This window comes from Lissotriton helveticus, chromosome 10 (assembly GCF_964261635.1).
Source record: "Lissotriton helveticus chromosome 10, aLisHel1.1, whole genome shotgun sequence".
In the NCBI taxonomy this organism is placed as follows: Eukaryota; Metazoa; Chordata; class Amphibia; order Caudata; family Salamandridae; genus Lissotriton; species Lissotriton helveticus.
Window position 1 is genome coordinate 1,172,596,292 of NC_136071.1, and position 27,236 is coordinate 1,172,623,527.

At 43.7% G+C, this 27,236-nt stretch overlaps 1 protein-coding gene across 17 annotated transcripts in view; it reads left to right on the forward strand.

The window, feature by feature from the left end:
• The window catches only part of SATB1 (SATB homeobox 1), a 1,317,576-nt gene extending 1,290,952 nt beyond the window's left edge, over window positions 1-26,624 (forward strand). For 16 of the 17 annotated variants that reach the window (XM_078664008.1, XM_078664010.1, XM_078664001.1 and 13 more), the window contains 2 exons: window positions 14,350-14,553; window positions 24,833-26,624. In XM_078664008.1, the coding sequence (XP_078520134.1) occupies window positions 14,350-14,553; window positions 24,833-25,402 (774 nt within the window). In that variant the 3' untranslated portion in view covers window positions 25,403-26,624. The remainder of the gene's footprint in view (window positions 1-14,349; window positions 14,554-24,832) is intronic. The other variant, XM_078664013.1, reaches the window with a different exon arrangement.
• Window positions 26,625-27,236: the final 612 nt, after the last annotated feature.

Consider the following 27,236-nt stretch of genomic DNA (forward strand, 5'->3'; position numbering starts at 1 on the left):
TACCTGCCGAGTTGTATGAAAGCCTATAGGAATCAATAAGTATGAGCTCACTGAACTACCTTACAGTAATTAGAAAGTTGTAACCTACACAACTGAGCCTGTGCCCTGAGGCTGCACCCAGGTTTCTGCATCAGGGACATTAAGCACGCGTGTTACCTTTCCAGCATAGTGCCAAGAGCATAGATCTCTCTGGCAGGTGAACTACTCCCTAAGCTCTCTTAAAATACAGCCTGTTCCTGGCCTATTAAGCTAGCCAAACCAATTTTACTATCACTTTTTTATGTTAGCAGTTTTTTCGGATGTAATTTGTGAGAAGGAATGCCTACGCTTCCTGTCATTTAGTCTGTTCTTGATGGCACTATCCCTCAGGACACCGACCCCCAAGACTCCTACCCCTAATATGTAAGTTTATTTTGTATTTTATTAATTCCAATCACTGTATTACCTACACAAAATGACAGCTTCCCTGAAACAAATCTGCGGCAGCCAGTTACAAGTTGACCTAACAAGACATTACCAAACTCTCAGTATTCATTATTCCATCTTGGTTTTCTGTATGCATGTCATCGTGCTTCCAGCATGCATTAAACGCGGAAGGGATGTTCTGGGTGATTTTCACTGTGCGTGTGATGCAGAAAAATACATCGGTTTTTGTTAGGCCTGACTCAACATCGCGTTTGTCTGCATCAGTGCTTAACCCCTTGCGTGCACATGACGGAACCACGCCGTCATGAGACACAGGCGGCGTGTGCTCATAACTACGTGGTTCCGTCATGCGGCTGCCGCTCCACGCGGCATTACTTCCCCGCCTGTGTGGGCGAATTAACGAGCGGGCGGGGCTGCGACGGAACCACGCGGTCATGAGCACACGCCGCCGCTACAGCCTGCACCACCTAAATCCTGCCAGCACTGCCAATAGCAGTACCAACATAACGAACCATCACACTCCTACTAGTGTGACAATTCAGACTATATTAGGGCACATACAGCTATACTAATGGCATGAGAGGCCAGTATAATTAATTGTCAATGGATATTAACTTAATAAACATGGTTGTTTTGCTCATCTCAAAGTTAAAAAGACCGCTCCACCATGTGGCGGGTTGTCACTAGAGCCGGTGCTGAAAATTAAGTGCCGGTGCCCAGCACCGGACACTATCTACACAAATTAAGCAGTGGGCATGACCTGTTGTTGCCAGTTGTATGAAATACACATCGGGTTGGCTTTCGCTGTGCCCAGAGCAGTATTTCTCTCACACAACATGCAACTGGCTGTTTTGTGTATCATTCCTTATTACATGGAGTGCTTGCATTGCAAAGCATGAGGGACTATTTACCATCCCAAAGTACTTTTAATCATCACACATTGTATTCTTTAGTTCAGAGAGGCACTGTAGGAAAAAAAAGCAGTCGTTTGTTTTTTTTTGCTTTAAAATGTTTGCAAGTAAAATACTTTACTCAGAAGGAGATGAGGCCTAGCAGCTAGAGCTGTTGGCTTTGGAACTGGGGAATCAGGTTTGAGTCTCAGTGATGATTCAGCATCCTGTGATTTTGGGCTCATCACTTAATCTCCCCATGTAATCTAGTGGTCATGTAAAGCGCTGTAATGTGCTTGGGCCAAGTTCACGCTATCTACAATAAAAAAATATATAAATAAGAAAGAAAGCCAGACCTACTGGCTTTGACAATGGTTGTCAGCCTATTTTCTGAACTGTGCTGTTAAGTGATTACAGGTTCATTTAGAACCTTGTGTGAAGTACGAAAACATGTACAAATCACATTTACACTTTTATTGGAACTCGTGCCTTTTCTTTTAATAGCAGTACTTTAATATTTGGACGTGATTTTCAATCGAAGTTTTCACACAAATTCAGCTTTCTTTGTTTTGTGTTTTGCATGCATGCAACAATACCTTTAGGAGACAAGTGGAAGAATTTGCACAGCAAAACCCTGTCTTAAGGTTCATACTAAGCCGTAAGGACAGCGTATTCATAGTAATGGGCTCTAGGTTTATTATTTATAGGTTTTATATAGCGCCAGGTAGACCCAAAGATAGAGCACTTTACATAAAAATGAAAAATAGAATAAAGTAGCTTTACATATAATGCGAGACACTTAGATTCAAGTACAAGCAAAAATAGACACAAAGAGACTTGTTAGGCAAATAGGGTGGTTACAGTATGCGGACAATTAGAACAGCATGAGTTAAGGGAGTAAATGACATATTAGACAGCTGAAATAATCAAACGAATGACTATCACAAAGGATCTAGTCATAGCGAAAGTGAGCTATTGGAACACAGTTCAGTTAGCGTGTGTGTTAAAGTATTTGTTGAGGAGAAGGAGTTTCAGGTCCCTTTTGAAGCCAGTGTTTTCCATATTCTGGGTGCATTTCCAGAAAAAGAGCAAGTTTGGGTGGATTTCCTTTTTCAGTTTGGGAGGTATGAGAAGAAGTGAGTTGGAGCTTTTCAGAGTTCTGGTTCTTCCTGCTTTCATAAGTTTGTTATCTAGATAGTTGGGGGAGAATGGCTTTGTGGGTGAAGCAAACAGTCTTGTAAATATATCTTCCTTCTATGGAAAGCCAGTTGAGGATTTTGAGGGCTGATGTGATGTGTTTAAACTGTTTAACACCTGTAAGAGGCAGGCCGACATGTTTAGAACTGATCTAGGGGGGTGGGAGGGGTGAGGTGAATTTTTAGCATCCCTGTGAAGATGGTGTACTCATAGTCGAGTTTAGAGAGGACTAGAGATTGCACTACCGTCTTGAAATCATCTGGAGAATGACTGGTTTCATTTCCTTGAGGTGTTTTAGTGTGTAAGGCACTCTTTTGGCTGAGTTTTTTTATGTGATCCTTTTGTCTAGAGTGATGCCTAAAGACTTTACGGAGTTGGATAGAGTGAGAGAGCAATTTAGTGCAGTGTCGAGCCGTTTGTGGGGGAACATTGTTCGAGGCATTTAAAGTCTGGTTACAGTTGAACAGCAAGATAATGGGAGGTAAGGGAGTGCTGAAGTTTGAAGACTTTGAAGGCTGGGCCGGACGCAGTGGAGGAGTGACGTTGTACAGTGAGTAATATGTTAGCTTAGTTTGCGCACGTTGATCGTCATTTTAAGCACTCGTCTGAATAGGTACTTGATATCTGGCGCCGAGGTTATGTGTATCTGTATTTAGACAAGTCATTCTTTTCTTGAGGTAAGATTCATTTGTTATTTTTTGCAATATTCTACAGCAAACTCAACCCAAAGGTTTTGGAGTTCTTTATATGACCATCAATTACTAGACATAAGGTCACTTTTTTGTCAAGACTCTGGAAATTGATTTGCTCAGAATTATAGGCTGTTGAACCAACACCAAGACTCAAACCTGGTTCTCTAGTTCTAAAGTTAGCAGCTCTGCCTGAAACACACATTCTCTCCCACCCACTGTTATCCAGTGTTTAATTTGAGCCGGTGGTTTCTGGTTTTCAGCACCGGCACTTAATTGGCAACAGTGGTGCTTGAAACAGTCTGTCACAAGGTGGCGCTGTATAGCTGATTTATAGATGGCCACAGCAACAGTTTATTATTAACTCAATATACAATAAAAATTACTATTATCTGCCACTCAAGCCATTCATATAGCTTTGGGGGCTTGTGATAGGCCGAATTGTCACACGTGTAGGAGTGTGATGGTTAGAAGTTGTGTTGTTACAATCATTAGCAACATGTCAAGGGCAATGTGTGGGGCAAGCTGTAGTAGCCTCCTTATGAAAGCCCTGGCACCTATGTTTTTTTACAAGTTAAGCACTGATACTATTTGCAAGCTAGGGTTCATTTGTCTGCTCTTGCACTCATCCAAGTGCAAGTCTTAGAGCAGCGGCACAGGACCCGTGTGTATTAACAAGCGAGTGCGTTTGTTTCTGTATGCTGTATTCGTGCCTGTTAATTTCCCTGCTTTACTTAAATTGTTCTTCAGTTTAAATATGAATTCAAAACGTGGTACAAGTCAAAAGTATTTTTTCAGAGATGAAAAAATGGTTTTGCATCGTCTGCTGTTGTTTTCCTGATTACTGTTGCAAGACATTTGCAGATGCTGCCTGGTTTCCATAAGCACCCTGCCATATTTCTTTGGTGGCAGATGGATTTAAGACCTGTAGTTCTCGATAAATGTAGCTTTACAACACATAACTTTACAGGATTTGTGTTGTATATAGCAGGTTTGAACATATTATCCTCGAATTAATCTGCATGGCATTTTCAGCTTATCCAGGGCCAGTGCCAATGTTTTAAGTAATGGCGGGGATATTGTGACGAGGAGCAGCCAGGGGCATGATACTGAATAGACACAAAGGCTTTACAACAGAAGGTGTCGAATTAAACTTTGTCAGTTTGAGCGCCAGCAGCATCCTGGAAGTTCGACTAATTTATGTACGTGTGGTTTCTGTTTGTGTTTCGCATTGTAGCCTTTTGATATTCAGTGCAATGCTCCCTGCCATTCTCTTCCCATGTTGTGCTATAAAATGCAACCTCCAGGCTGTTCCCACACACTTCCTTTCGAGTGGATTGAGATAACTAACTATTGAACTCACTCCTAGGGCTGTGATGAAAGTGTTCAGATACAAACTTGCGCTGCAGAAAAACAATCGTTTCAATTTTGACTAATTCCTGAATACATACTTACCAACCACAGTGAGATGTCTTTGCAAGACATGGACTCATCCCTTAAGAATTTCGAATAGTTTGAATGACTTGTGTTGGCTTTGCCATGTAGCACTTCCTGGCAGCATTTTGACATCAGGGAGCACTTTAAATGACACGTGATATTGATAAGCAGCTCATGTGTTCTTTGCAAACCCCGGAAGAAGTAAAGGCTAAGCCAGGATCGAATCTCGCAACCAGGGGTCAACAGTGAGCACTGAACCCACATTGGTCATTTGTATGTTCGTGACTTTTCTGTCGCCCATCATGAATGCCTCTAGGGCACAGTATATTGTTTTTTCTTTCTTGGCTTACGGGACAATGCACCGTTCACGCTGTTCCGTGTAACCTTTCACTTCGTGTCATGTCACAAACCTGCCCTGTCTGATTATGACATCTACTCTGCGTTATTCTGTTGACAGAATTCATATTCTGTGAGACTGGGCTTGACAATGTTCTGCACTTGTGGCTGTGAGACGGACCGAGTTAGGTTGGCACCTGGCGGGGCATGCAGCTCGTCACGGGCTAGTGCCCTGGCACCTCCCTTTTTCTGTTCTTCACAATAGGTAAATGCAAAACTGCTGCTTTCCCATTTCGATATATTCCATCTCTGATGGTAAAGCACACCAAAGAAGCATCTCCTGTGTAGATTGTGGCTGTCTACATCCAAAGTCCGGATGGGGCAGTATCCGAAGATTCTGTTTACCAGGTGGCAACCTCTCCTTTCAGTTACCTTTTGCGGCAGCCACATGTCGTGGAAAAGAGTGCAATAGTTCTTCTGAACGAAAAGCAAATGCTAGAGACCATAATAACCGCACTTCTCATCATTCTCGCTCGTTATTTATAATGTTAACACTCTGGGCCCGATTCACAGAACTAACTTAAGACAAAATCCTAAACTTACTACTTACTGACAGACTTAAGACAGGTTTAAGACAAAATCCTAACTTAAGTCTGTCTTAAGTCTGTCTTAAGACAAACTTAAGACAAAATCCTAACTTCTGTGAATACCAAAAGTAGTAAGTTTAGAATTGTGTCTTAAGTTAGTTCTGTGAATCGGGCCCAGAGTTACTACCTGTGGGCAGCATGCCATACTCTGCCAAAAAAGCAATATAGAGAGCTGAGCGATGCATGATTGTTCATTTGTCTATCTTTTTTCCCTTGTCCATGCTTATCATGCCCTGTCCTGCACAGTGGTGGCTGGTAAGTTTAGGAGGGATGGGGTGGACGGGACACACATGTACACTCACAGCCAGGCATTTACACGCAAACACTCACAAACACATCCATTCATAACGCTCCTTACCAAATGTTCATACATACACGCACGCCCCAAACATTAATTAAAAAACACACACACTTACCTGCAGCTCTGCCTCAGAGGTCCCAGGAGGCTTGGGATTGCTGCCTTCCCTCATTGGCTGAGGGAAGGCAACAATCCCAATGTCACCACAGAGTGGGAAGGGGTCAGTGAGACTGCTAACCCCTCCCCCCACACCCCACTCTGTGATGAAGTGTTACTGATTGACACACGACCCTGGGCACTTAAGGGCTTAAAAACGAAGTGCCCAGGTGCGAGGCATTCAGTGACGCCACCCGTTGTCACTGAGCTGTGAAGGTCACGCCCACGGGAGCTGTGACCTCCTTATCCCAGCAAAGTTCAGCTCAGGCAGCCAGGAGCCTGCGCATTTAGCGCATGTCTGGCTTCTGGCTGCCTAACCTGAAAATGAACAGTGTCCGTCAGACTGACCTTTGTTCAGCCTGACAGACACTGTTCATGAGGGGCAAAAACTGTGGAGGCGTGGCCCCTCAGCCTCAAAGGACCGGCCGCGGCTGGTCCTGCGCCTTTATACCCATTGCTGTTGAATACAGCTGGCAACTCCTGGACAACCTTGTTAATTGCCTGTCAACTTCCAATTCGTGATCTGTTGCTGGTGGCTTACTGAGTGCTTCTGCAAACGATTTCAGAGCACAGTGGGCAGGATTAAGTGTAGCACCTCTTCATCTAATCCTCATCTGGCCTCCAATCACTGTCCCGCATGTCTGCATTCAATCTTGTGTCTTGGTTTACAGGTGGGGGCCCCAATGAGAACGGTGAGATCTCCAATCAGACAGACGTTATGCACCTATAGCCATATAGCAAAATCTGCGAAAAAGGACCCAATGCAAGCAGCATCTTTGAGTTGGAGAAAAAAACATTCTCTGGCCGTATTTATTACACCTTATAAACATAAACAAACTTTTTAGTTTCCATATTAAGTTACAATATATAGAGAATATAATCATGATTATCACGATTACATGAAATTTTCTAGCAAATACTCAAAAGAAGTCATGGTTGACCACTCCTCAGGCGTTTGTGGCATCTACTGATTCAATTTACTTGGACCTGGCATGAAACCCTACTTTTCCCTCTGTAAGCTGTCCTGTACAAGGCAAACTCACCTGCCCCCTCAAGACAGGGAGCTTTGGCCAGCGCTCGTCTCCCAAACAACCATGCCAGAGCCACCTCATACAGCGTCCTGCCTAGCACACATTGGGAGATGGGCCTTTGGAAAGTGGGCCAAACCATGGTCCCCTGGCGCAGCCACCATCCCCCAGTATCTCCAGAGCCATGTAATGGAGTATCTTGTCCGGCTATTTGCAATTTCTGTAGCGGATGTCCTCAACCTTCCAGTGGAGACTGTAGTACCCCTGCCCTGATTTGAGCTAAAGGCTTAAAAAAACGATTCCATCTTGAATTCTATTGCACTTATATTCTTGATGCCAGGTTTGTCTACCTGTTTTGTGTCCAAGCATGATTTCTCCCCCGTGACAACCGATGATGAAAAATGGCACGTCACCCAGTGGACAGGGGTTGTGGGGGAAAGAAGAACTCTGGTGCTGAACGGGTAAGGGGCACATCGGCGATACCCAGGAGCAGCAGGGTAACAAAGTGGTTACCTTGCTGACGTCCCTGACGACGGCCCAGGCTTCTAGCTGATACTGTGGCAGCCAATGGTTGCTGACTGCAGGAGACTGTGAAATTCAAAATGCAACGAGGACACCGTTGGCCACTGTACCGCTTCAGCCCACATCTATCTCCCTGGCCTGCAAATTTGCACCTTGGTCCCCTTTTTCACAGGTGGGGGAGCCACAGCAAAAACAGTCGGATTTCAAACCAGACATTATACACCCATAAACTCATAGCATATTCTGCAAAAAAGGACCCAATGCAAGCGTCATTCTTGTATTAGATAATATACCATTCTTTGGCTGTTTTTATTACACCTCATAGACATGTCAAATATTGTCGTTTTCATATTAAGTTACAATATGTAGAAAATATAATCTTGATTATCCAATGGATATAACTAATACATTACATTTTCTAGCAAATACTCAAAAGTCATCCTGGTTGACGATCTTTCAGACCCTTGCGGCATCATCTGATTCAGTTGACTTGGACTCAGACTGAAACCCCGTTGGTCCCTCCATAAGTTGCCTTTTGCAAGGCGGGCACAACTGCCCTCTTATGATACAGGGAGGCTAGGCTAGCATAACAGCTGGTCTCGCAAACAACCATGTCAGAGCCAACCCAGTACAAGGGTCCCCCTGGCACCTATTGGGAGATGGGCCCTTGCAACCAGGCCATTGCCTGGTCCCCTGGCACAACCACCATCCTCCAGTATTCCCAGGGCCCTGTAATTGAGTACCCTTTCTGGCTATGGGCAATCACTGCAGCGGATGTCCTCAGCCTTCCAGTAGAGCCTGTGGTATCCCTGCCGCAACTTGAGTTAAAGGCTTAAAAACTGTTCCTTCTTGAATTCTCTCCTCACTTAAAATCTTCATGCCAAGACGCGTGACCAGATCATTTAGGCCCTTAGAGTACTCTGCCATGGCGACGGTAATTCCAGCAATAATTAAATCAGCCCCTAAGTCTGTGAGTTAGGAAATTGTCCACTTCTGCGGTAACCGGGCATGTAAAAAAAACATAACTCAAAGATGTAGCATAAGGTGGGCAAGTGTGGCCAGGAGGGTGTTTTTGTCACTTGCTCCTCATGAGAGAACATTGCAGTGTAGTGTGGTGAGAGAATCGATGCAAGAAGGAGGTATAACATATTACTAACACGATGTCGGTATTGGGTAAAAATCCTTCGTTCTTTTCACCTGGAGTGATGCTGACCTCCAGGAAATGTTTGAAAATGAACATGCTCCGTTTTTAAGAATTATTAACCACACAAAGATGCTGCTGCCCCTCAATAGTAGCCACACAACTGTGATTATTATGTTTGTGTACATTTTTGCTTAATATACCTTTACTTATGTCATCGTTTCAGTGCATGATATTTTCATTAGTAGCCCACCTAAATCGGGTTCCTGTAAATGCTTTGGACGGATAACTGTGTCGAGAAGAGGCTGCCTTGGGAGAATGTGATACTGGGCTTGAAATGTGATAGATTTATAAAGCAGGGATCTGTCCTTTGCCAAAGAAATCCAGCTTTATGCATGATTGTATCCTGATTCCTAAGCTTAGCTGTACACCACGGGCAGTGCATCAGCCTTCATGCACTTGGGGGATATCAACACTTCCCACCCAGGCGTTCTTCTTGCCCTCTCTCCATCAGGCACGAGCAGCAGGCCATGTGCAGCCAGTAATCCAAGGGTAGCCATCTTTACTTTCTACAACTGATCCGTCTTCCCCTGCATTAAAACGCATCCCATTGAATATGCGAGCTCCACATTTATTTTATGTCGGATCTCTTGAGCAGCGTCTCAGTGGAAGAAGTTGCTATTTACAGGGTTATGGGGAAGAGTCCTGGCCACTTGCAACAGAAATAATATGGCAGCTGATCTCCAAAGCAGAGGGCGACCAAGTAGTCCCAGGTATCATAACACACCTGTTGGCATTCTTGTTCTGGTTAAAAACACCTGGTCGAAATGTTAGATGTTTACACCCACAATGCATTTAAAAACCCCACAAATGACTGAAAGTGCAGCCCAGGACTTGTAATATAAAACTTGCAGGAGCCCCTCATCTCCTGTCCTGTGTAACACAAGCATTTGCAACGTGTGAAAAAATAAGAGCAGCACTATTTGCTGCGTGTGGACTGTGTGAGGAGGAGACCTGATAAATATACTTTAAGGAGGAATGGTTCCAGTTTAGAATTATTGCAGTTTCAGGGACATCTCTCCTTTCAGCAGAATTTAAAGGAACCACCACTCACATACAGGGAGAGGTGTGGCGCCGCGGCCAGGGCGACTGACGCTGGAATCTGGGGACCACGGTTCGATCCCCGGCTCCGGCGGCAGGTTAGCCCAGCACCATGTGACTCTGGGCAATAGCTTGCTTAATCTTCCCGACGGCCCCCAGCGCCTAGAGACCCTAACGGGTGATTGTGCGCTATACAAATGTGGATTATTTTATTTATTTATATTATTATACCAGGGTGTACATCTAGACTGTTTTTTACTGTCAAAATCTTCTGACCTGGGACGTGCGTCCCCCTCTCAAAAGGCAGACAACATCTGTGGGGACACGAGATGTGCATCCACAGTGCAAAGCCCCCCCCCCCCCCCCCACATTTCGGACTGAGTGAGAAACTCAAGTTTATTTTCCTGTTGCCAAACATCCTCCAACTCTTACGCTGGTAAAAAAAGATCTCTACTGAGGTGTTTTTCTAATTATTCTTTTATCGGAGTTTACGCCATTAAATGAAGGCAGAGGTGAGTTGCTATTTACTGGAGCTTTTTTACCCTAATCAGCAATGATTAATAAAAAAACACTCTTTAATTAACGAAGCAGCACACTTGCATCAATAAAAGCTCAATGTTTGTGGCACCTCAGCAGGAAAGTGCCTGGAGTTAAGAGTTCGTGATCCTGATAACTAATATAGTCACAGGAAAAGGAAGCCTGTTTTGTGTTCTTAACAACATCAGCCTTAAGAGGAGCAGTCGAAGTCCACATATTAGAAGACTCTTTTCTTCTCACTCACTACCACAAGGAATGTGAATATTAGATCCTCTGCCGCATGCCTATGCCACGTTAATGGGCCTGTGATGAAGTGTCACCTCCTATTCGCTGCTAATAGCTATGAGCCAGATGTAGGATGGCAAATACCGGTCGGTAACGGCCGATTTCGGCCGTTACCGACCGGTATTTGGATTTCCAGATGTATGGGGCTATAAATTAATTATTTACCGATTCTGTAAATTTACCGAATCAGTAATTTGAAATGTAGGTGGCACTGAAAACAGTGCCACAGGCCCTTACCGATTCGTTAATTACCATGTAATACTATTGCATGGTAAATAACAAATACCTGTGTACATGCACATCTGTGCATGTACACCTGTGCCATGTGGCACACACACATGCCCTAAGGGCATATATGTGTGCCACATGACACACAAGCCAGAAACAGGGGTGCAACAGGGTGTCAAAGTGACACCCTGTCCCCCTTGGCAATTCGGTAATTTTACCGATTCTGTAATTACCGAATCGGTATTTGCCATTGAATCCAATGGGCTTCAAGGCCCATAGGAATCAATGACAAATACAGATTCTGTAATTACAGAATCGGTAAATACCGAATCCTACCGATTCGGTATTTTTTACCGAATAATTACCTACATTAGATTTACTGATTCATGAATACCGAATCGGTAAAATTCGGTATTTATGAATCGGTTAATCTAATTTACCTACATCTAGCCCTATGTTCCTGTTGTATGGCTATACTCCCATGAAAAGAGTTTGGTTAAAAAAATTATTTTGCTAACTATGTGCATGGCATAAGAAGCTTGCACAGCCAGACCATCACTTTTTCTGACACTCCAGCGGCGCAAACCTCTCAGCCATATCTATGAGTCCATGCAAGGCCCTCTTAGATGTAGAGTAAGACAAGGCAGCGCAAGTCGCTGTGCTGCCTTACACAGCACCAGGGAGGCATTCCAAGGGCGTTGCGTGGGTTTTCCAGTGACAACACCCATGGATTTTGACGCTGCCCAAATTGACTTGATCATGTATCCCTGGGGCAGGGCCACAACCTTATGCATCCCCAGAGCAGGCGTAACGTGGAGAAAGATTTTTATTTCTCCTTGCTTTTCCTCTTTCCATATGTGCTGCAGAATAAAGAGGAAAATGCCCCTCAGGATGGTTTTTGTGCAGGAAGGAGATGGGTTTGAGAATTGCGCTCGTCGTACTCTAGAGTTGAGCACCCTGGTGCACTTGGGCCCACCTCCATGAAGCACTCAACCCTCAGGCCGCTTCCTTCTTGGATTCTTGCCAGTCTTTATTAGATGTGAGCCAGACCCTCTCTCCATCACAGGCACCTGACATCTCTCGTATGGGGGGTCAGATGACCTCCAAGCCCGAACCTTCATTGCTTCAGTAAATGGTGAGTCGTGACTCGATCCTCCAATCCCTTGCCCCACACCTAGTACACACCTCCAAGTTCACAGAGTAACTCGCCTTCCAAGCTTTGACTTCTCGATATACTGAATAAATGAATGAATACATTTCGACATTATGAAGCTCACTGTCACTCACAATGGAGCATCCTGGCGCTAGGAATTAACCCGTTTACCGCAGCGGAATGCGTTCCACGCAGTAGGCGGGGTTGCGTTGGTCGTGCCCAGCACCCCAGAGCCGACGCGAGCATGCAACGGGTTAAATCTGAGTACCCGCCTGAAAAAAAGGGAAGGAAGGATCCTGGCTAGATAAAGGACTGGCAGGGGGCATCAGGGGCCAGAAAGAGCCAGGTCTTCGAGCTCTTTTTAAAAAGGGCTTGTAATTCAGTAAACCCCAAATCGCTTGGGAAGCTGGTTCCAGGCCTGAGGTCCTAGAACCAAGAAGGAATAATGCCTCTGGTTTTTAGTCTGTAAAGAGGTGGCTTAAGAAGATTCGCGTGGGAGGATCCCAGAGTTGTTGCAGTTGTGTGATGTGTGAATCTGGCACTCAGGTATTAGGTCCAGGATAAGGATTTTTAAAAGGATCCTTTTATCTACCTGCTACCATATACTGCTTCCATGGGCCTGCCCTGTGGTATGTACTGAAGGGACTTAGCCAGAATGCCCACATGGGTGGGTTAAGTGAGAGCTCTGCTCATTCTAAAATGTGAGAGTGTAGACTGTTTTTAATCAGGATTCCGCCTGGTGAAGTCTGCCCATAGAACCTCGCTCAGGAGCGGTAGGAACAGATTAAAGAGCCGCCGCCTTTGAACGGCTTCCCTCGCCTAACATGGCTTTCCAGGATTCCTCTATCGTCAGAGCGCACACGAGGCGGCTCTATAAGCGTGGCAGCCGCATTCAAAGCAGCCTTTACACCGGATCAAAGAACAAACGCTGGGCAGGCTACCCAGAAAACATGCCCAGGAGCCAGCGCTTGCAGCCACAGAAGCAGCCTCTGTGAAGGCGGCTCGGCTTGATTATTGGGGCTATTCAAATATTCCAAACAAGGATGTGCGATTTGTTTGAAGGCATTTCTGTCTTGTGTTTTGTGATGAATGTTTTCTTTCAATTATATTACCAGATGATGCACCGATTAATAATAATAATTTGCATATGCACATGGTGCGAAACGGATGCGAAGCTCGCTAGAGATGTATGTTTTAATGCTACGATATTACATTAAATACTACGAAACATACATTGGAATGAACTCACAATATAGAAGGAAAATCTATTGCACAATAAAGTTTGTGAAAAATGCAGGAGTGGGGTTGTGTAATCATTCTTTCCCTTACAAGTGATGAATGTTAATGCGTTAATAATGATCGAGGACATCAAAGGGGTATAGATTTCTGTTTGTAGCATTCCTAGTTATTTCATTTTCTCTATTTGTGCACGTTTCACTTTCTTTTCAGTTGGTTGTCATTGCAGTATTTAGGTGTGAATTACGAACCCCCATATTTGCGATAGTTTGGGAGTCACAAAGCCAAGCAAGGTGCAGGTTTATTCCTCCTTTTTGCAAGCAGAACATTTGCGCCCTTTGCTGTAGCAATCTGTGCAAGGTGTACCCATGACCGAATTACAGGAGCAACCACCCACATTTTGGCGCCAAGTATAACTTAATGTTTGAGTTGCGGCCAAATTCTGATGGAGGCCCCAAAATTTCCTAATTTTCCTTTGGAATAACAGCCATTCCTGGTTTGTAGAATCTAGTGCAAGGGGTTATTCAACAGCTTTTTTAGTGCAAAATGTGGTTTTCCACTTCATTGTCGTCCCTTGCACCACCTTCCTATTGGTTCTGCACTCTGCTCTCTTAACAGAACAGCTTTTCATTGATCTGAAGTAGTTTCTTGGCCTTAAAAAAATATATGTATTTGTATTAAGCGCGCTGGGTCTCATTGTATCAACCTTGGAAGGATGACATGCTGATTGGCCCTGAAGCAGAGCCCCTGGAGTGTATGCATCAGTTCACTGCGCCATATGCCACAACAGAAAGTATGAGGTAGAAAATGGGTTACAGCTCAGAAACCAACATAGGAATACGTTTATTACGATTAAAAAGCATTACTAATTGAGAGTGCCAGCCTTGCGTTTTGTGTGTGGTAAGTTCTGCTTGAGTGGGGCGAGATGGGTGGCTTGAGAAACCCGCACTCTTTATGCTGCTCTTAGCTTTATGCAGATGACGAAGCACAGAATGTGATGCCTGTTCGATCCGTGCTCAATGCTGTGATGGCTTCTTTTCAGGGGTGGCTCTGTGAACTGCTGCGGTGGAAAGAAGACCCTTCCCCGGAAAACAGGACCCTATGGGAGAACCTCTCCATGATCCGACGGTTCCTCGGTCTCCCTCAGTCAGAGCGAGACTCCATCTATGAGCAAGAAAGCAACGGCATTCATCACCATGGCGACAGGCCTCCCCTCATGATCCATGTTCCAGCAGAACAGATCCAGGTGAGTGTACCTCAGCCAATCACTGCCTCCTTTCGAGAGACAGCTCAACACTGTGCCACTGTACACGCCATCTCTTTAGCCCCTTGTGTGCTGGTGACGGAACCACTCCGTCACCAGCCACGGACGTGCTGTGCTGGAGACGGAGTGGTTCCGTCACGCCGCCCCGCCCAAGCTGCGCACCTGTGCGGCGCGTTCTATTGAGCGGGCGCGGCCGTGACGGAACCACTCCGTCACAAGCACAGCGCGCCCGTGGCTCGTGACGGAGTGGTTCCGTCATGAGCATGGCAGCACCGCACGCCCCCCTCCCCCCAGAGCCGTGGCGGAATTACCGCTGCGGCCAAGGGGTTACAGGTAGGCAGGATTCTGACATGAATAAACAAATCAGTTACGACATCTCCCTCTTTAAGAGCAAGGTGTTATCCTCTTAACGTAGGCGATGACGTTTCATTGGGCCAGATGTACAAAGCGTAGGAACAGTGATTCCATCCGAATCGCTGTTTGGACATTGCTATTCCTTATGTATAAAACTTTTTGGCCCACATGCATCAAAGCAAAAACAGGTCGCAAATGGTGCCCCTTTGCGGCCGGTATTTTTAAATTTGGGATGCATCATCCCAAATGCAAAAATCGCAATGTAAGTAATCTCTAAATTGCGATTACTTAAATTGCCATTGCATTTAAGGAATCGCAAATTGAGATTCCTTAAATGCAATGCATTAAAGTAAAAAAACTAGCGATTTCGCTAATAGGGGGTGCTAATTATCATGGTAATTTGCAGAAACTTTGAAAAATGCTCTAAAGTGCATTTTTCAAAGTTCCATTTTACACACACACATGCCCTTGGGGCATGTGTGTGTGCAAGATGTACCCATATGCAGATTTCAGGGGTGCAACAGGGTGTCCTTTTGACACCCTGGCACCCTTGAAATTGCATTCTCAATTTGCGATTCTCTAATTGAGAATTCCAAATTGAGAATGTCTTCCTATTCATACCTACTGGCCTCTAGGCTCGTAATTTGCGAGTCGCAATTAAGGAATGTTTAGAAATCGCAATTTTATAAGCGATTTCTACATGCATAGCTTTTGCTATTCCTTATTAGCGAATCCTTATTTTTCGCTAATAAGGAATCGCAAATGGCATTATTGATGCATGTGCCAGTTTGTTTCACACTTTGCGATTCCTAGTGGGTCTCAAATAGACCTCCCTCATGAATATTAATGAGGTAGATTGCAGTTTGCGACCCAATAGGAATCGCAGCCATCCCAGGAATGGCGGCCTGCTTAGGTCAGCAGACCACCATGTCTGTGAGTGCTTTTAAATAAAGCATTTTTTTTAATGTAGTCCATTTTCCTAGGAAAACTGGATGTGTTTACAATTAATTTTTTAAGAGTAGCCAGTAGTCCATGAGACCACTGCCTGCTCTTGAAAAAATTGTTTTCCATTCTCAAAGTGGAAAGGGTCCCCTGGGTATCCCTTCCCATTGGTGAAAGAGTTACCACTTCCTTCATGGAGTGGGTAAAATATGAATCTTTTGCAACTGTAATTCGGTCTCAAAACATTCATACATTCCATTGAGTTTCGGTATTTTGAAGGGACTCCCTAAACATGCCCCTTTCAAATGCCAAATCGTGAACACAAATTGCGATTCGGTAATGTATTAGTGAAGCGCAGTTTCCCCTAGATTCATCATTGTCCCATTTTGCAAGTCCTTAATAGCGATTATTAAGGAATCGCTATTAAGGACTTGCAAAACGGGATTCATGTAGAAATCGCAAATAAAATTGCGCTTCCTACAGCTTCCTTATTTGCGATTAGCAAATAATGGGGAGTTATTCCTTATTTGCGATTAGCAATTTTCTAATCGCAAATAAGGATGCGATTTCAAGGGTGCCGGGGTGTCCAAAGGACACCCTGTAGCACCCCTGAAATGCAAATGTACACATGTGTTGCGCACACACATGTCCAAAGGACATGTGTGTGTGTAACATGCAACTTAGAAAAATGCACTAAAGTGCATTTTTCTAAGTTTTCGCTATTTACCACGAAGTTACACTTCGCGGTAAATAGCGGCCAAAAATTGCGAATTCGCAAATTAAAAATGGTTATTGAATTGATATAAGGAATCTCAAATAGAGATTCCTTAAATGCAATTCCTCGCAAAAATGCGAATTCTATTATAGCGATTTTTGCATTTGGGATGATGAATCCCAAATGCAAAAATTGCGCTCGCAAAGGGCCAGATTCTCAGAATCCGGCCCTTTGCGAGCCGACTTTACGTTGATGAATCTAGCTGTTTGTGTTTTGTATATATGTGAAAGCATTTTTTAGGTCGCAAACAGCCGAACGGGACGTTTCCGATAGCAAAAATGCTTCGCACATGTGTCCCTTAATGTTGGAAACTCATTGAGAAGTTGGCTTTAGCAACACATCCAGGAGGTTTGTGGATGTCTTCTGTCAGTTCCCTGCCTCATGTTTCCGATGGCAGTGCAACACCCGACAGCAGAGCTGGCCTTGTCTGTACCAACTGAAACTCAGCCCTTCTGAAGCGAGGAAACATAGAGGTTGTTGGACAGAGTAACTCACAATTTCCAGAGGTTACCCTTTGCTGCCCACCCCCAGATGAGCCCCTTAATCTGTTGTGTACGCATAACTATATGGCTGTTCGCATTGTTACCCCCTAGTAACACCTAACCATTTAACCTCAAAACAAGTACCCAAAAACGCAGAATAGGATAATATTTCTTACAGACAAGTATTTAACTACTTTTCAGGTTAGCTAAGTTTACATGAAGCACGATTCTCTCTCTCACACATACCCTTACCTATGAGTAAGCAGGCGAGCAGTGCCAGGTTTGTTGCAACACAACATCACCACATGGCAGGACCTCAAACACCTCACTCAACTCTTCCCACTCGCATCATACTACTGCCACCCATTTGTACATGCAAGTCCGCCTGTAATCACTCTGAACAGTTAACAGTGCCACACTAGAGACAGATGCACACTGTATAAGAGACAAATACGATAACTCATTTAACTTCTGCTTGCATCATGAATTACTACCGAGAATATAGATAGAGTGTTTGGTTAAAAAAAAATTAAGAGAAGACATACTGTTATGTCCACTCTCTTCCATCCAACCTGTTATTCCATATGGTTAGGTTTCGAATGCATGCCACACAACTAAAAACAAGACCCATGCAAATAATAATAAATAAACAACAGATTGTATTTTATGTAGCACCTCTTACCACACTTCTGCCGTTTTAAGTATTGTAATTAACCACTGTTACTAATGGCAAGTTTAGGATACTCAGCATACAGACTTTGGTAGGCTAGAATGCCGAGTTTGACATGCCGAGATTTAAACTTGTGACGTGTAGCATCACTCTTTGTTTCTAGAGGCACCTAAAACTTGTGATCTCATTATGTCAACCGTTACGCGGTCAGCAAAGGTTTCACAGAGGTGCAGATGGACCCTTTCCAGTTTTTTTTTCCAGAGGGTCTTACCATTCCCGAAAGCAATCAGAGGGAATTGAAATGCTTGCTTCTCCACAGGAAAACCCTTGTGTGCCTCTGGCATAGGCCACTAGTGAACCTACAGCTTCTTCAGGACTTTCTGAGCCGCAAGGGAAGAGTCGAAAGGATTTCTGGTAGTAACACAGCACTCAGTTTCATCCAGAGCCACGGAGACCCATCTCTTGTCTTTGTTAAGGTTATGTTAAATGTCATTTGTTAGGCACCAGTGTTTCAAGGCGCTGAAAAGAAGACCAAACACAGGAGCTGTTTTGATCATGTGACTAGTTGAAACGGTAGGGTTTCAGTCCAGATCAAAGAATGGAGTTCTTTATATTGCCAGCGGTGAGAGACAATGATCTTTCATCAGAATTGACTGATCTGGATATAGATATGGAACAAAGAGAAAGTTGAGCTGACCGTAGAGCCTTAAGTGGTTCGTGCCAAGTGAATTTAGAGGCCAAGAAGTGAGGACAACCTTGGTAAACCGCTTTATCCACGATGATCATTACCTTAAAAATGTCCCTGCTGTGCATGGCCAGCCGATGCAGATGCACAAAAACTGACGAGATTTGCTCTGCTCGAGAGTCTTCTGTTGAAGAGTGTGACTGCAGTTTGAATAAGTTGCAGGCATCTAGAGATATTCTCAGGGGCTGCAAGGTAAGTAGCTTTACCACAATCCAGTCTGGATTGGACTAGAGTGTTAACCATTGTAACATGGAGATGTTTAACAATGAACGGGAGGACGGATCGTAACATCTTCAGTTAGAAGGGATACTTTGGCTGCCAACCTCTCTGGAGCCAAGTTAGTCAAGGTAGATGTCCAGATTGTGCATAAAAGATGGAAGGATGGAAGGAGAGCCCATGATAGAGGATCAGTTGAGTTCTTCCAGACCACAGGATCTAACGAGGACAATCATAAGCATCTCATCTTAGCACTTTAGGTTAGCGAGTCATAGATGAGCATTCAGCCAAGGCAGGTGTTTTGTACGTGGTACAAGACAGACTAAAGAACAATTGGTTGTTGTTGGCATGCATGTAAAATCTGCTGCCAATAAGAATGGATGTGAGCCAGTGGATGCGTATAGATGCTAAATACACGGGAGGAAAGTCAGCAAGGAAGAACAGCAGATGATAAGTGGTTTTATTATCGCTAAGGAAAGGAGGGGTCTCAAAGACTTTACAAATCTCAGTGCTCCACCTAGCCCGACCTAGAAACCTATTCACAAAACAAAAGGGAAAGTACAGGTTCAGATTCAGATTTGTTCCTACTGAACATAAGTTTGGTTATTTGAATTCCCCAGCATTCTCCGTAGTGTGCCTGGAAAGCTGTGCCGAGTGCAGGTTTCCAGGCATACAATGGGGATTTCCAGCTGGATCCCATTCCTGCTCTTCATAGTTCAACATAACATACAAATCCCCACAGCGGCAAGAGAGCTTCCTATATGCATTTTGTCCTCCCCACAGTGAGAACCTTTTCTTCTCATGGAGAAATTGCTTCCCCTGCTGATCCTCTCCCCTTCCCATCCTGAGTAGTGAATTAGGTGAGTTAGTACATCTCTGGCTGTTTCCTGGATGGAATCAGATTTTGGGAATGCTTTCATAGATAGGGCCTGATTAGATATCAGCGGACCGGTTACTCTGTCACAATGGTGACGGATATCCCGTCCACCGAAATCTAAATCCCATAGGATATAATGGGATTTATAGGTCAGCGGCGGGATATCCATCCCTGTTGTGAATGAGTAACCCGTCCGCCAACATCTAAATCAGGCCATTGTTTCCAAGGCAGCCCACGTCTTGGGATGCCCATTCCCACCTGCACTCATGGCAGAGAAATCCACAGCGGTATATGCAGATATATGCATTTGTATTTGTCAGGAGTCCTTTGAAGTGCATTCCTGGCAGGTGTAAAAAGATGTATTTTTCGGCAGTAAGCTCATGTTTACCTGCCAAAAAAACCTTTGTGAATAGGCCCCATACGTTTTATTTATCCAGATAAATTTTTGAGAAACTGCAAGAGGGGAATGCATGAGGACTGGTTAGGCTGAAACAAATTGCTATCATAGGGTATGTGACAAAGTCTGTTTGAAGTAGCACCATAAAAGTAGCTGGGAAAGATAGGTGATCACAGCTCAGTAGTTTGCCCAGCTGTAGTTGAGGCTTGTTGTGTGTGCTGCCTTTTCACACCCTCTACCTCCATCCGCAATGTCTTAGCCACTTCTATTATCCATTGAACATTGAGGGATTATTTACCAAAACTATTAGGTAGAGCCTAAAACATTTCTTTCACCTGATTCTTAGCAAGACAGGAACACAAGCTACAAAAAGCATATGTTTGCAGCACGTGTTTGTTGAAGATCACATGCTGTATATTATCCTCCCTCATAGCGTTGGACTGATATTACAAATTGTGCACTTCAAGACTTCATTTTCAAGGATTACTCTTCATCACTTAGCCAAATCCATAATGTGTCAGCATGCAGGCTTCACTTAGGATTTTTTTCAAACAACTGCTTCAGACCTACAATTTGGTGCCCCGTCTTTGAAGCAGCTTTGTGACCCAAATTTGTTTTGTCGTTTTAACTTGGCAACAAACAATGGACAATTCTGTTGAATATCAACAGCTTCTGCAGTACATCAGACTCTGCTTTGGCTACAAAAAAATCAAAACCATGCACCGGTAACTGTTGCATCCACAAGAACTCATACTCACCCTACAAGTTAAGAATGATTTATTGGGCATGAGTTGGATGGAAACTAGGCCATTTCAATGTTGTCCTCAATGACACACGAAATTGGCACAACCCAACCAGCATCAGGTTGGTAATCTGTGCTTGAAAGTGTTTGGCCTTGAGTAGTTCAAGTGTAAATGCACTGTCTCTAGAGGTCATCATCATAAGTGGGTTTACTGCCCAACCAAGGAGTCGAAAGTTCCGCATGAAGATAGCTTCCGGGTGAATGGGGACAAGGACTCCTGAATTTCTTCAAGGGTAACAAACCTGAAGAATATTACAGTGGATTTCTCTTCCCTATTAATGTAGATTTAATCAGTGGGCCCTATGCTGTAGGATGTGTTCTCCATAGCAGCAATATATCTACTTAAAAAGTCACCGTCTGTCCTGTAATGCACAGCTGCACAGGACTGCTGTATTACAGACCCAGTCAGCATTAAAATAGAATAGGAATCCAAGTGATATCCTTTTTGTTACTTTACATTTATTGATATGTACAGATAGACAGTTTGCAGGTAGCTTTTCCTGACAGTACACCATTAAAGGACTTACCAGCAGACCTAATTTAGAAGACCGCTGAACTAATCGTATGATGGTCAGTTTTGCTCTCTGGCCAGCTGTTCCTCTGTAATTCCATGACCTGGTCTTCACGCCACTTCTTTCTAAAATAGTATTGACTCGTCTTTGAAAGAGAGCACACTACTAAATATATTGTAGAGCACTGCTGAGCACCTTTGTACTGTGCGGTTTGATGAATACTTTACGCTTCTCTTATGGATTGATATGGGTTGAGTTTAACTAAGGAATCTCAGAAGCGGGTATCAAGTAGAAGAGCAAGTTCTTCTTTTAAAACATTTTTCTGCTGAATACAAATCTCCCACAGATTCCTTAAACCATTCCAATTAACCTGGTCCCCATCTGCATGCCCTCTGTGGGAACTCAGACAACCTAGGATGGAAATTACCTCAACAGTGCTTGTACGCCATATACATGGCCTGCTATTCCAGTTATGATGCATGGTGTTGTAAAGATTCAAATGGACCCTTCCTAGCCCTGGCAACTAGAAGCAGCTGACAATTTTCCAGTTCTATTCTGGTGCCTTGGGTAGCAGTTCATCCAAGGAATCTGCAGAAAGAAAAGGTTACATCCTTGTAATCCCACAACATACAAAAGAGGGTGGATTTGCTATTGGTGACCTGCACATCAAATAGTGTCCCCTTATTGTAAAGATTTCACATACTAAATGCAAAAAATCAAGTAATAAGTGCAACTTGGTGTTTGATGCTCATCCACCTTAGGCGTCAAAACTCTGTGTCCGCTACAAGTGCAACAGATATCACATTAACAAGAAAAACACCAGAGCACATCTCATGTAGTAACTTTTATCCTTTGTGCAATCAGAACTTTTCTAGAATCAATGCTCTTGCAGGATCACTCTTTTTCAATCCAAGAAAATCACGTGGCATAAACCATTCAAACTTTATTTCTTTTAAAACACCATGTTCCACAGCCGACGCGCGTTTCGCCCTATGCGGGCTTCCTCAAGGCTTGTTCACAATGTATCGAACACTATAGTCATAAAAGCACAGGTTTCCAATATTCGAAATACTTTATGTAAGATTCGCCGTAGATTGTTCGCACCCATTCATGCATATAATATATAAATGTTCAGGTCCTCTTTGTTCTCAACTGTTTTGGAGCCATAATAAGTTCCATTGCGTGTCGTCCGAAAATTTAGTAAGCATCCATATGTAACTTCAAGTAGTTCTGTTATCCTTGTAGTCCTAGTTCTGCATTGTAGGAATCATCATTGAAGTCATAAACGCTTGAATAATCCCTGTTGCGTGCCCACACCTTGTAACACTTTTTCAATACTTTTCTACAATGGAAACAGCACTACTGTACGATTGGTGTACGAGCCGTACCCCATTGTACGATCGGTGTACGAGCCGTACCCCCATCGTACATGGGGTACGGCTCGTACACCGATCGTACAATGGGGGTATGGCTCGTACACCGATCGTACAATAGGGGTACGGCTCGTACACCGATCGTACAATGGGGGTACGACTCGTACACCTCATGATCGTAGGGGTACGGTGTGTACCCCTTGCGATCATGGGGGGTACGCACCGTATCCGGGGGGGCCGTTCCATACCTGTTTCGGCGCGAACTCTGCTTTTACGGCTGTTTTCAGCTCCCGTAGAAAAAGGGTTGTACGGTGCGTACCCGACACGTATCGTACTTGCTGGGTCGTAAAAACCAGCCGCGAACCGTACAGATGTCGCGTACAGCGGGTTCCGAGGGAGAATCGTACGGAGGTGTCTCGTACGACTCATACGGAGTACGGCTCCTGGCACGAATCGTACTTCGTCGTACGTACGGGGGACGTTGCAGGGTATGATTCGTATGGGAAAAACGCTCCGAACGGCTATTCGGAGCGGTTTTTCCCGAATCGGAATCGCCCCCTTGGTGTCAACATCGTAATAACTAGCCACAGGGTAATAATGTATCCTCAAACAGTTGCTGATATTGAAAAGTGTCTAATAAGTGACACACGTACCGCTTGGTTTATTCTCAGTAAGCGCACTAAATCTCGCACTCCCTCATGGTATAGTAAAACATCCAGCATACTGATTTAATATATGCAGTAATGTGCCAGTGCGTGCAACAGGTGGCCGGCCATGTTAAATAACATATAGTGCAATTACCACCATGCAATGCGCAAGTGGAGTAAAGTAATGACGTCGTACATGGTAAACATAAATGACAATATGCATGCACATAGCTTGTCGAAAATGCAAAAACTAAGTGGTCTAATAGGATGGCGGGCGGATCGCCTCCGCCAGGCCGGCGGTAGCCACCGCCGGCTTGACGGGGGCGATCCGCCCGCCATCCCTGCAGGAATGACCCCCCGCCATATAATTATGGCTGGGTGGTCCGCGGCGGACGGAAAGACCGTCCGCCACATTTCTGCCCCGATTGCCTTGCGACCGGGGCATAAAAGGCTGCATATGGTGGCGGTGTCTGTTTGACACCGCCAGCCATATTACAATGCGCGCTGGGGAATGCCATGCGGAGTCTACATGCGGGGGCCTGTTGCGGGCCCCCAGGGATTCCGGGGGGGTGGGGGGGTGCACATGGAGGGAGCCTATGGTACCCCCCTGCATTTCAAAGAACAACATGGCAGGCACCGCGCGGTGCCTGTCACGTTGTGCTTTGAAATGCACAACATGTATTCTTAGCATTGCGGCGGGCGGTGCTATCAGCACCGCCCGCCGCAATGTTAAAAATACAGGATGCGTAGCGGGCGCTTCCTAATTTACCCCACGGGACCCCGGCCCTTATGGTGGGCGGTCCCTTTCTACGATGGGATGGAGGGCGGACAAAGACCGCCTGTCATCCTAATCGGCCCCTAAGACTCATCCAAGACTGAAGGATAAACCATAGCACTGAGTGCATCTAACATAATATGCATGCACTGATAAAATTAATCTAAACCAAGTGGGCATGTGCATTTGCATATGTGTCCCACGAAAACAGAATCAATTCAGTAAATTACAGCTCAAATGCAAATCAGGATGAACACTAGAACAATTAAATCCTGCCCAAGTGGGCGCACGTGCCTTTCAGTTTCTCTCAAGGTGGTCATAGATAGAGTGCTGCTAAAAAAGTGCTCGGCTACTCTCAGTTTCAATCAGTGTGGATAACTCGGTGACCAAAAAAACAATACAAAAGTGGGATTCATGTTACACATCATCTCAATCCAAAATGCACTGACATTTGTTTGCTGAATATCAGAACAAGGGGTGTCACTGTGTCAAAATGAAGAATATACTTACATTCTAGAACACAATTTATGCTCCCTGTTGCTGCCTCTGATTCGATGGCATCAATCACCACAAATCGAAGTCGTTTTTTATTTTGTCTTGATTTGATTGTACATGCCTATAAATTTAAAAAGCCTTGTATTTAGAGAAGAGGAGAACACATTTCGAAGCTAATCTGTTTGATTTTTCATTACAGCAGCAGCAACATCAGCAGCAGCAACATCATCAGCAGCAACATCATCAGCAGCAACAACATCAGCAGCAACAACAGCAGCAGCAGCAACAACAACAGCATCAGCAGCATCACCAGCAGCAACCACAGCAACAACAATCAGGCCCAAGGCTACCCCCAAGGCAACCTACAACAGCATCGCCAGCTGAATCGGAGGATGAGAATCGCCAGAAACCTCGTCCCCGAACAAAGATTTCTGTGGAAGCCCTTGGAATACTCCAGAGTTTCATACAAGATGTTGGTCTGTACCCAGATGAAGAATCAATCCATACTCTCTCTGCTCAACTTGACTTACCCAAATACACAATTATCAAGTTCTTTCAGAACCAGCGATACTATGTTAAGCACCATGGGAAATTGAAAGACAATTCAGGCTTGGAGGTGGACGTTGCAGAGTACAAAGAGGAGGAGTTGCTAATGGACCTGGAATTAAGTACCCAAGACAAATGTACTAATTCACTTTTTTCAGTAAAACTCGAAGATGAATTAACAAGAGAAGGCAACAAAGAGATTACTGCTAATTTGGAAGGGTAATTCAAAAGTATTATTACAAATTTATTTCAAATCCTCCACTGGTGTTACTTACAAATAAGCGTCCATCCTATGCACTGTCAGTAATTTTTTATACTTGGTTCGTCCAATGAATCTTGAAAAACTTGCACACTAAAATGTGTGATAAGAAGTGAAAACACAGACTTGCACTAAATGTTCCAACCTATTTATGAACTCCTGTCCTGCGCTGGACGAAGCATTTGGGATGGATTGATGTTACTGTGTGCTCACTGGAAAAGCCATGGCATACACAAAAAGCATGCTTTTGTTCCAGTGAATTTAATTCTACAACCACAAAGAAGCATTACAACTAATGTGATTTTCCTTTTTTATTTGTATTATTACCGTAACACTCCACAGCTAATTGTTGGAAGCTCACAAAATTATAAAGTATAGTCTGTTACATTTGCTCTGTCATACGTTACAGAACAATTATAGACTGTGGAATTAAGTTCTAACAGATGACATGCCAACAAATGCCTTGTATGATATGGCACTGCCGTAATTTCGGTTTGTTTTTAGCTTTCTTTTGGAAAACAAAGTCACTGTAAACTTTATTTCACTTTCATTGGTAGATAGTGGGTTTTTAGAAAAATGAAATGAAATTGTTCAACACAATTTAGTTCATATATTTATTTATTTTGACCTCCTGCATCATCATGTTGTAATTATTTTTGGAGGTGATTTTTTGTTTCAAGTAATATTTTGCTTCTCATTGTTCTAAAAGTTTTTTTATATTTATAAATGTATTTTGATGGGCAGTAAAAACAAAGTGTCTTAAAAGTTTTAAATAGAGAAAATGTGCTTTACAGAGTTGCCTATAAAAAGTGCTCTATGTTATCAAAGCAATTCATACTGTCAGCTTCACTCCTATTGTTGTATGCAATTTTTACTATCATGCAAATAAGCTTAGGTAAATAAAACAAATAGATCACCTTAGAAACTTATGCAATTAATGTGAAAATAATTGATGTTTGCAATGTGTCTTCCTTTGGTTTACAATCAATTTGAAAGCTAACATCTGTATAAATTTTCTGTACAAAGGTGCGTTTTCTTTTTTATGAGTTTCTTGCTATGAAAACACCAGTTATTTTTTTACTGCTGGTTGTTTCTATAAGTGTATCACAATTTTCTTTACACAGAAGATGTTCTGACTAGGAGTGGGTATTGACTGTAATTACACAATTAAATTGTTTGTATGGTATGATTAGGCAAAGAGTTGTCTTTTTATCCATTGTTTAAATGTATTTGAAAAATGTGTTTCAATGTTTTAGATGCAAATATTTCTGTATATTTTCACTCGACCTGATAGTACATGTTACTCTATACTTTAACTTCGCTAAGTAACCTATAAAAAAGGTGTGGTTAAATCTATTGACATTTGTGTATCTTCTATGAAGAGAAAGGAAGAATGAAAGACAAATACAAGACATGATTGTTCCTCCAGTATTGGAACTTTCATAGATTCCCAAAGCTTGTATCATTCCCCGTCATCGGAATGGGAGTCTTGATAACCACAATAACATAGCAGTAGCAAAAAAAGAGAAAGAAAAAGGCCTAGGCCCCATTCCCTTTTGTAGCATATCCACCTCTTTTTGCAAAAGAGACCAAAGTAAAGCTACAACCAATCAGATCAGCCTCACCCCATAGAACCCTCCTGAGAGAACCTCAGAGCCTCAGATTTTCTACCGCACGTTGTGCTAAGGGAGTCTCCTTTGAGCTCGGCTCACTTCAACTCTATTTGGCTATTTTTCAACAGTTTTTTCTTCAGATTTGTTCAGGTTTTCCTCTAGAATGTCTGACAAGGAGAAGAAAG